At 41.1% G+C, this 10933-nt stretch overlaps 1 protein-coding gene across 1 annotated transcript; it reads left to right on the plus strand.

Annotated features, from left to right (window-relative positions):
* The first annotated feature begins 1472 nt into the window (after positions 1 to 1472).
* flot1a (flotillin 1a) lies at positions 1473 to 9553 on the plus strand. The gene is given in 12 exon segments (XM_071911119.2): positions 1473 to 1515; positions 2123 to 2198; positions 3292 to 3382; positions 4332 to 4475; positions 4848 to 4967; positions 5785 to 5880; positions 6761 to 6913; positions 7063 to 7244; positions 8195 to 8240; positions 8739 to 8876; positions 9463 to 9534; positions 9536 to 9553. Coding segments are annotated over 12 exon segments (1179 nt in total).
* Positions 9554 to 10933: the final 1380 nt, after the last annotated feature.

Consider the following 10933-nt stretch of genomic DNA (forward strand, 5'->3'; position numbering starts at 1 on the left):
CCAGTGTGTGGAAGACAATAGAATAGAATAGAATAGAATAGAATAGAATAGAATAGAATAGGTTGGCCGTTGTCAATTCTCAGTGAACTTTATCATTACAGGAGAGAAAAGAATTGGGCTGCTTTAACAAACAAGCTTACATGGCTGCTGTCACTCCAGTGTGTAGAGAAGAATAGATAGAATAGAATAGAATAGAATAGAATAGAATAGAATAGAATAGACATGGTTACTTACTGTTGTCACGATGTCCTTACTCCCTTTTTATTTATGCAGGTGCTGACTTTTTTCATGTATCTGTATTTTATTTATTTGTTTATTTTCCCCTCTCTTTCTCATCTTCCTGTAATACCTGTATTACCCACTCAAATGTATATCTACACCTATGTCATCTTTGGCGACATCCTCATGGTTTTATTTTTACTTAAAGGTTTTTAATTGACTTACCTTTATTCCTTATTTGACAGATTGAGTCGGGGTTGTATGGAAGGGGTGTTTTGGATGTTGTCGACACTGGGTATAAAACACAACATTTGTGATCTATCTTATTTTCTACCTGGAAAAATCAATAAAAATTTGTTGTTAAATTGTTAAATTTGTTGTTAAAAAAAGAGGTTTAATTCTGTATGTATGTACTGTAGTGAACTCATGTCCAAGTTGTTTTATTGTGGTTTGTTAGTAGCAGTTCCTCCACCTCGCCACTAGATGGCGGCAGCACACAGTTTAGTGACGTGCGTGCACAACACAAGCCGCTGAGCTGCAGCGGCGCGCTCACTGCCTCCACCAGCTGATATCTAACGGGAACACGCGTCAAGTGGAATAAAAATACATCAATCCCAGCAACAGCGGACCGATATTCATTTAGCTGTTTCCATCTTACTCTTTCTAAACCACGGCGTTCATTTAATACGCGGTAAGTGTGTCTCTGTAACGCCTCTGTCTGCATCTCCTCACGACTGTAAACACGAATATATGGATCAAATTCATTAATGGATATAGACAGCTAGTTAGCCGCTAGCTAGCATCTTATCTTTCTGAGTCGAGGTGGCTTTTCTCTGTGAAACTGGGTGGTTATAATGCGTGTGTTTGCTATTCTTACGTGGGGGTTTCTTGCTGATTTTGCTGCGCAACCTCAGAGTAAATTACATTAGTTCAGCCGGCCTGCTGGTCTGTCTGCTCTCAGGTTCCCATCACAGCCCCCCTCCCCTTTAATTCTGGGAAGCAGGGGGCGTTGAGGGGTGTTGGATTATTTTTTTTGGGGGGGGGGGGTCTTGGTTTTAATAGCAGTAGAAGTCCTCACCACCCCGCACCTGTATCCTGCATTGGCACCATAGGATTTTCCAGACTGTTCCTCTATAAGGGGAGCAGCAGTGCATCAGGGTTTTAAAGGTGGGGTTTGGATGCTGGGCTGCTGCTGTATGTAATTCTACTAATTTCTTTATTTGTTTTTCAGTCTGAGGGAGAATCACCCAAACATGTTCTACACCTGTGGTCCCAACGAGGCTATGGTGGTGTCAGGTAATTACACTTCATCCTGATCTATATATATATATATATATATGTATGTGTGTGTGTGTGTGTGTGTGTGTGTGTGTGTGTGTGTGTAACATGGCCGTTATAATGGTCACACTACATACAAAAATATATGCTTTTTTACAATACATCCAAAAAATATAAAATATGAAGGCTTTCATTCCAAAATGCTGTATATCTGCTTTGGAAAGAAAACTAACCTGATGCCAAATATTTAAAAAAGTGTAGATGAAAACATTCTCCCTAATGTCACCATTTTGTAAACATGGATATGAAGATAGGCATTAATGTAAACATTACTCCATAATGAAAGTTAGTGTCTGGCCAGCAATCATTTTGCAGTAGTAGGTGTCCAATTTTTTAATTGGTGGATCCCTCATTTTGAAATTAAACACATTAAACACAGATGCATTGCAGCAGTATTTTCAAGATTTTGTTTAGTTGAGAATATTGTTAGACAGTCAAAAATAAGAAGAAAAAAAAAGAAAATGTTGTGATATGCTATTTTTGCTGTATAGTCCAGTCCTAGTCATGTTTAAAAGCCGTGCTAAAGTCTATTCTGAGTCTCTAGTTTCTCTCTCTTCTCTCCCAGGCTTCTGTCGTTCTCCTCCCATGATGATAGCTGGAGGCCGAGTGTTTGTCGTCCCGTGCATTCAGCAGATACAGAGGTAGGCAAACACTCACAAAGCTATCATGACTTTGATTTTCTGGGTTTGCTGCATGTAAGGCATTTGGCAGACACTCTTGCTAGATGGACTTGTACAGCATGTACAAGTCCAAGCAGCATGCACAGCAGATTAGATAAGATGAACTTTACTGATCCCAGAGGGGAAACTGGGTCACTGCAGCAGCAAAGAACGCAGCTCCAGGTTGGTGAACAAACAGTAACTAGACCTTAAGGATATGAATAAAAATACATGATATGAAGAAGAATACAGTCAAATTCATGATGCTAATAAAGAGTTACTACTGGTTAAAATGAGTTCTCGCTATGTCTTTTGACAGATTTAAAGGATGAGGCGAAATTTGTGTGTGACAGTGCAAGCAGCTAAATAAGTAGTAAATAAGTACAGCATACAAAACAACAGTGCCAAGATGACACAAGACTGACTCAGATTCAGATCTGAAACATGAAAACATCCAAACCTTTGTCCCAGTTATCTGGATAACTGAGCTCTCTTTCCCCATGATGCACCGCAGCCTCAGAGTCTGAACCTCATAGGGATTGATATGAAAACAGTTTCCTTCAGAAACCTTGGGGATCTTCCAAAACCAAAACAAAAATGACTTATGATATCTATATTGAATAATGTCTTTGTGTACAGTGCAGAAGCCTCTTCTTACCTGTGAGTTGTCTATGACCCGCTGACAAGAGCAGTTTGATTTCTATCGGTCTGTCAAATGAAACATTTAATTTATCCTGCAGGCACTCCCTAAACATTAACATGTAAACACACTATTTTCATGTATTTGTCCAGACCTCAGCATGGGGTCACCAGTCAAAACAGGTCTGGATCCTGCCTTGTATTTGCTCTTCCTCCTGTGTCACTTCCATTTTATCACATGGCTCCAGACTGACTCTTTGGTTTGTTGTGTGTTTGATTTAGCTGGCCTGGATCCTGTATTTGTACAACCCCGCGCCTTATGCCTGTAACTCTAGCACAAAGTGGATATTATTACACTTTAATGTACATTATAGCTATGGATAATCGATCAATAATTATGGTTTGCTCTCTGTCTGCCTCCCTCCCTCCTCTCCAGGATCTCCCTGAACACTCTGACTCTGAATGTGAAGAGTGATAAAGTCTACACCCGCCACGGAGTGCCCATCTCTGTCACCGGTATCGCCCAGGTCTGTGTGCAGAGCAAACAGCAGACACCTCATCTGTGTTTTCTACTCCACTAGTAAAGCAGGGAGAGGTTTTGCACTGAAGGAAAGGTAGAGACCAATGGCCAGTAGGTTCTGTGTATCATCAGTAGGAAAGTAACCATCAACCACCAGACAAATTGTGACAAACTGGGTAAAATGGGTATAGATGGAAAGTTCGTTTGTTTCCTATTTTGGTGAAAAACTCTAGTTGTCTGGTAAAATACAGGGATCCCACAGGCCGTGAAAATCCTCGAAAGTTTGTGGATTTGAGTAAAATAAAACAAGGCCTTAAAACTTTTTGAAAATGAATGGAAAGCCTTGAAAGTATTTGATTTCTTACTAAAATTATAGCACCCAAATACATCAATATGCCTCAGCTCTCTGGACCTGTCTCCATCCGAGGATCAACACTTCACATCCTGAGGAAAACCCAGTGATGGAGATTTGTGTTGTTGATACAGCAGCAGTTTTAAAATGAAGGATTTCTCCAGAATTTCTCAACTTTTTTTTACTTCAAAACATGCCACATGTGAAATTGAATTTCACCAAACAAGATAAGACAATAGACAATAGAAAAACAAAAGACAATAGAAAATAGTTAAAGTGTCTGGTGAATTTTGGAATATTCTAGGCCTAGAGAAAAAAAGTAAAGTTCCTGCCTTGTATATAAATATCACACAATTCTTTGCATTTATATACTGTAGAAGGCTTCTTCTACATGTGACCAGAATGAATGAGCGTCAAGCAGCCTGTCACACAGTATCAGAGTGTAAAATGTCGACATCAGTGATGAATACCAGCTTGTTAAAGTGTGCTGAGAAACAGTATTCTATTCTACAGTTGGTCTAATTACTCATATTCAGGTAATTGAGGGGTAATTGTCAGTGTGAGTGCCGCTGTTTCACTCAAGTTGTTGTTTTTTTCCTTGCAGATGAAGATCCAGGGTCAGAACAAGCAGATGCTGGCTGCGGCCTGTCAGATGTTCATGGGGAAGTCGGAGGCAGAGATCGCTCACATCGCCTTGGAGACGCTGGAGGGACACCAGAGGGCCATCATCGCCCACCTGACTGTCGAGGTAACGACTGGTTAACGGGTTGATTAGTTTTTGGATTTATACTCCGGGTTTAAAGCGTTTAAAGTACGTCAGCCACCTTTGAAACACCACACTTAGTTTTGTTGATTTGTCCCATTGTAAACATTTCAATGTTTTCAAGTTGATGGGGTATTTGACACAGAGGCTGACAAATGCCTATAAATTGTACATACAGTATATTTTATAGCCACTAATGGTTTGTTTACGTCACATAGACCACCTGACTGTGGGAGTAGACACAGACACAGAAGCGCTCATCTAACAGAAAGATACTAAGATCCCAAACAAACAGCGCTCGCCCAAAACCAACAGGCCAGCAGTCCCAAGCCATACTTCATGTCCTTCCTCTTCCAGGAGATCTACAAGGACCGTAAGAAGTTCTCAGAGCAGGTCTTCAAGGTGGCCTCCTCTGACCTGGTCAACATGGGCATCAGCGTGGTCAGCTACACGCTCAAAGACGTTCACGACGACCAGGTAATGTGTTGCTACAAAAAACATGTATGTGCAAGAGTAAAAAAATTCATAGCCATGTATTTCTGATATTATACATTGGTGTGTTTAGCGGGTTTCCACGGCCCAAAGGTCTTGTAACTCTCTTAACACATAAATGACCATGTAACCTCCTAATTCAAGTGAGAAAAAGAATAAAATCAAAATTGCGCACAAAAGAAGCACACGTCCCATCCAGGTACAAAGTTGTCAGTTCTTGGCATTTTACATTCTGTAGATGGTCAAGTCGACATATCTAACATCATGACAGGGTAACAATATAAGTAGATGTTAAGGTTGTGATTCACACACAATCTAAAAATGCATGGTGTGGATGAGAAACTATGAGCAGAGAACTAGTGTGTATCCGCTGGTGTGTTTTTCCCATTTAGCCCTAGGCCTATATTACAAGTTTAAAAACAATATTGCAAATGCAAATGTGTGTAATCTGAATTGTAATATCTGCTCTATAGCTCTCCCACTTTCCTTAATCTTTCTATCTGACACCCAGGACTACCTCCAATTATCATGTACCATGTTGGTATTTTTTTTCCATACACAACATGCATTTGATTGGTGGCTGGTGTTGATCTCCCCACCCTGAAGAATATTTTAAGGGGACAAATCAATTACATATCCTAAAGTACAGCTGCATCGATACCACTTTCTCACTGCTTTCCATCTCTCTTTCTGCCAGTAGCTGTTCAAGAGAAGCATGTCAAACAGAAATTTTACAACTTGAATTGTAATTTTGTTGCTTGAATACTGTAAATCCTCCTCCTCCTCCCTCTCTGGTACTCAGGACTACCTCCACTCCCTGGGGAAGGCTCGTACTGCCCAGGTTCAGAAAGACGCTCGCATCGGAGAGGCGCAGAACAAGAGAGATGCTGTTATCAGGGTGAGATGTCGCTTCCCCTCCATCGTCTGGTTTACTGTCACGACTTAAAGGTGCTTAACAGGCACAAAACAGGAAGAGGTTCTGTTCTTCCAGAGCAAACGGAGCTAAAGCTTTCAGAGTTTCTGGCAGCAGATGGTGGAAGGAGGGAAAGGAAGATGGAAAAATCACTTCCAACATGTTTATCCTCTTCAGTAAAAGAGTGAAAGAGAAAACAAACACATAGAAAAACATCAAAGAGGGGGAGGGGGGACAAGTATGCTTTTTGCAACAGAAAGCAACAGGGTTTATGGGAAATGTAGTCTCAACTTTGAGAAACACTAGCATTAACAATACCACTGGTGTGAGATAGAGGCTACCAATCGTCTCCACCATGGTCCATTTGTTTACAGTATTTATACCAACATATCACAATTAATTTGACACGGAGATATTGAGTTTAAAAATGAAGAGTTGTCATCAATAGAAGAAATAGTTGGTTAAACTAAATTATTACTTATAGCATTATTATTAGTTATAGCACTAAATTTCCATGGTTCATCACGATAAATATAAATGTGCAATTCACGTATTCACACATTATTTATGAAACCAATTTGGAATAAAAACAAAGTCATCATTCATTGCTCTTGTTCTAGTGGGATAGCCTTTTTTGTCATAGACAGTCAGTTATGTCTATTTTTGCCTTCTTTCTATTTTCAGAGTAGTCAGTTACATAACTTTTGATTAATCATCAGTGAAATTTGTCTGAATCTCTGTCCTTATTCTTAGTAACTTTAGCTCTTTATCCTGTTTTCAAGAGTATTCACACTGGTTCCTATTGCCCCCCTCCTCTCTCTCTCTCTCTCTCTCTCTCCCTCCCTCCCTCTCTCCCCCTCTGCAGGAGGCCCATGCGATGCAGGAGAAGATCTCAGCTCAGTATAAGAATGAGATAGAGATGGCGAAGGCGCAGAGGGACTATGAGCTGAAGAAGGCAGCCTATGACATCGAAGTCAACACCAAGAAGGCTGAGTCTGAGATGGCCTACCAGCTGCAGGTACACAACAGTTACTAACACTGATGGAGAATATCAGGGCAGGGAACAGAAACTCAAACCTCATCAACAGAAAATCCACAGATCTCTGGGAAGTGCCGTGCAAAATTTGTTTACGTGATTTTTTTTTTTTACTCTCTTTCCCCTACCAGGTGGCGAAGACCAAGCAGCGCATCGAGGAGGAGAAGATGCAGGTGCAGGTGGTGGAGCGCACCCAGCAGATCACGCTGCAGGAGCAGGAGATCACCCGCAAGGAGAAGGAGCTGGAGGCCAAGGTGAAGAAGCCCGCCGAGGCCGAGAAGTTCCGCCTGGAGAAACTGGCCGAGGCTCAGCGGTGAGTCGAGGGCTCGGTCGCACCGTCAGCTGCTCTTACTGGGCAGCAGGGCGGCGCCGGGAGGAGGGAGGCTGTCCTTCAAAGGTTTAACAATCAGTTTATGTATCATTTTATCTTTAGCAGACATGCTTCTTAGTGTTTTTTGATAGTGCGTGGGTTTTCTACCGCCTACACTTTTTTCAGTTCACACAGACGCACTTAAAAAGACTGTGCTTGGACTTCAGGCACAGGGAGTTTCATTCTACTAACTTTGCACCATTTTACACCGACAAATGAATTAAGATTCAATATTCAACAAGTTATTGCCATGTAATTACTGCATAGAAAGCTAGCTCACATTAAAAACAAATACACCTAGATGTCCACATCATGACTGATACAAATAATGTTAAATAAATAAATTAACAATATCATATAAAAGGAAGTGTGAATTCATTAAACATAATGCTTTATTTTGGGGAAGCAAAATGGAGATTGGGTGAAAATACAGAACAGACACCAGTGCTTCCTCATGTTCTTCATGTTATAGTGTGGCTCAAGATATAAGATACTGTCTAAGTTTTAATTTAGATGGCGGCTGACTTCAGATCACAATGTTTGACTTCTGTTAGACCCAACAGGGCGAGGTGCTTGTCGGCCAGATGTCTGATGGGAATATACAGGCTGTTTGAGAATGGATCTGTCTACCTGTTATGAGCACAGTTAGGCTTCACCATCTGGTATAAACCTGTCTCTCCATCTGTCTGTCCCCTGTCTGTCTGACTCTCTGCATGTCTGTCTGTCTGTCTGTCTGTCTGTCTGTCTGTCTGTCTGTCTGTCTGTCTGTCTGCCTGTCTGTCTGTCTGTCTGTCTGTCTGTCTGTCTGCCTGTCTGTCTGTCTGCCTGTCTGTCTGTCTGTCTGTCTGTCTGTCTGTCTGTCTGTCTGTCTGTCTGTCTGTCTGTCTGTCCAGTCTTAAGTTGATCATGGAGGCAGAGGCCGAAGCAGAGTCCATCAGGGTGAGTCACAGATCACTACAGCACTATCCCAACTTGTCTGAAACAGTTGTCTTGTTTTCTTACTATTTTGAAAAAGGATTAGGATAGGATTTTGTATAACATTGATTTTAGGACCATGGCACCTCTAGGGGGCTCATGAAGAAAGAAAAGCCAGCACTCTTAATGTCCTTATATCATATATTTGAATGGGCAGCTATAGAGCACAAACGACGGACGTGTTTCAGCAATAAGCCATCATCAGCGTTGTCTCCTCTAGGGGGCTCATCAATAAATTCTAGGATGCATTTGCTTTTGAGCTTTGTTTTTGTGTGTGTGAACCTAATTCAACAAAATATCTAGTTGCAGAATTATCCCCTTAAATGCTACTCAGTAATGTACTATCCACTTCTGTACCAACAGGCCGCAATTCTCCTAGAACAATTAATTTTTTCTCACTGCTCTGGCTTTGTAGCGCAGCGTTTTCTGTTAAATGAACTCTTGTCCTTTTGCCTCCCTCAGATGAAGGGTGAGGCGGAGGCATTTGCGGTGGAGGCGAAGGGTCGCGCCGAGGCAGAACAGATGGCAAAGAAGGCCGAGGCCTTCCAGCAGTACAAGGAGGGAGCCATGGTGGACATGCTGCTGGAGAAGCTGCCTCTGGTAAGAGACGACACCGAACTTTATATATAATATACAGGGTGGCTTCTGTAATTTTATGTAACCCTGCAGCTTGTGGGTATTTTTAGTTTTGGTTCCATATCCATCCATGTTTGGGTCCCAGTTGTGGTCCTAGTTAAAAAGCTTTAGCACTTTTCATAAACAATGTTAGACATAAACTAAGATTAAGACTAAACTAATTTCTTACTATACCCCCAGTGCTATTTAAAAGTTATTTAAAGGGTAAGTTCAGAAGAGGGCCATGGTGGAAATGCTGCTGACAAATGATAACATGCAGAAGTTGTCACCACTTTTTGAGGCATTTTCGCTTGATTTGCACGGGTAGTTTAAAAACTAAGCGGCTTGTGAACAGGCCATCTTATGAAAACAGTTAAAAATATATACAAAATTACATAAACAAATATAGTATCATATCATACCATTTATCATTTGTATTTTGCATTTTACAGTGCATATGTAATATAAAGTGGTAGTCAGGATACATTTTGTGGTAATTTATTTAGTAAAGTGTTTCTCTCTTGAGCATACATACCACCATATCGTAACAACTCCCTCTGTCCTCCACCAGATGGCAGAGGAGATCAGCAAGCCTCTGTCGGAAGCCCGCAAGGTTACCATGATTTCCAGCGGCGGCGGGGAGGTGGGGGCGGCCAAACTGACGGGGGAGGTGCTGGACATCATGACCCGCCTCCCAGAGACGGTGGAGAAACTGACCGGCGTCAGCATCTCCCAGGTAACAGTTCTCTACAACTTTTTTATTTGAAAGACTTCAGGAATCAGTGTCTCAAAACAGAAAACAGTTGGATCCATCGCTGCGGATGATGGTTGAGTTTTTAGTTGCAACCAGCAGCTACTGTAAGTACTGTCGATCCCAAAAATTAAAAAAACTTTACTGCACATGTGCCATTGCGGGACACAGCTGTAAAAGTAATTATGAAAACAACTGGGTAGCGTGTAGTGTGACATATGACATATGAGACATATCAGTTCATGCATGTGCAGGTGTCATGTAGTAAGGCAGGTAAATCCAGTCAAGTGTAGTACAGAAGTTTAGATTTAGATTAGATTTAGATTTTTATTTCGAACATGTTAAAAGACAAAAAAACAATAAATATACACATTTATATATATATATATATATATATATATATATATATATATATGTACACATACGTAAGAAAACAAAACAAGAATAACCAATAAAATTAACAGTAAACGTATACAACAAATTCTCACTAAACAACATAAATAAATAAATATTATATGTCCGAAATGGAGTAGGAAGAAGTAAAATACTTATTTGGTCCTACCCCTTTGCTAAGCTTAATCAATGAACTTACTGTTTATAGTCCAACTATCCACCCCAGTATCCATCATACACAACTTAAATAATTACTTCTATGTTCATCGTCTTTATACATCGTCTTTATACATAATCAACTTGTAGGCGCCCATCCGGCATGTCCCAACACTCACAGCGAGAAAACAAAAAAAGAAAAAAAAACCAAAAGTTCAGGTAGGTATTACAGAAACTGGTTCTCTAGAATTTTCTAGAAAGTTTTAACGTCATATTGACACAACCATTAATTTAAATAATGGCCAGCAAGCCCCTTTTTCAATTTTGGTTGCATTCATTTTTCAATGGCGACTCCTCGTCTTCCTTAGTGCGATCAATAGACAACACTACAGATTATCACACTGTTCGGATGTTATGTGCCGTTCTCGCAATGAATCCCGGGGCTTCCCATTCGTTCTTGTCAGCCAAATCGCCCTCCAATGCATCTTTGGCTGGCGAGTAAACTTCTGTTTTGTTTTGGAATCATACTTTGGCCATTAGATATTACAAGGATTCATTCAAGATTCACAAGAATGCATATTGACAAAGACCCTCTCGCTCTCTCTTCCTCTCTTTCCACCCACCCCCTCCATGCTGTAGGCGACCATCCGTACCGGCTGAGGAGAGCCGACCGGTCCAGTGACCCGGCAGATCCACGCTCCCACTGTCCGACCCGGCTGCCTGGGTTCTCTGCATGAATCTA

Source organism: Centroberyx gerrardi, chromosome 19, assembly GCF_048128805.1.
Source record: "Centroberyx gerrardi isolate f3 chromosome 19, fCenGer3.hap1.cur.20231027, whole genome shotgun sequence".
Classification (NCBI taxonomy): Eukaryota; Metazoa; Chordata; class Actinopteri; order Beryciformes; family Berycidae; genus Centroberyx; species Centroberyx gerrardi.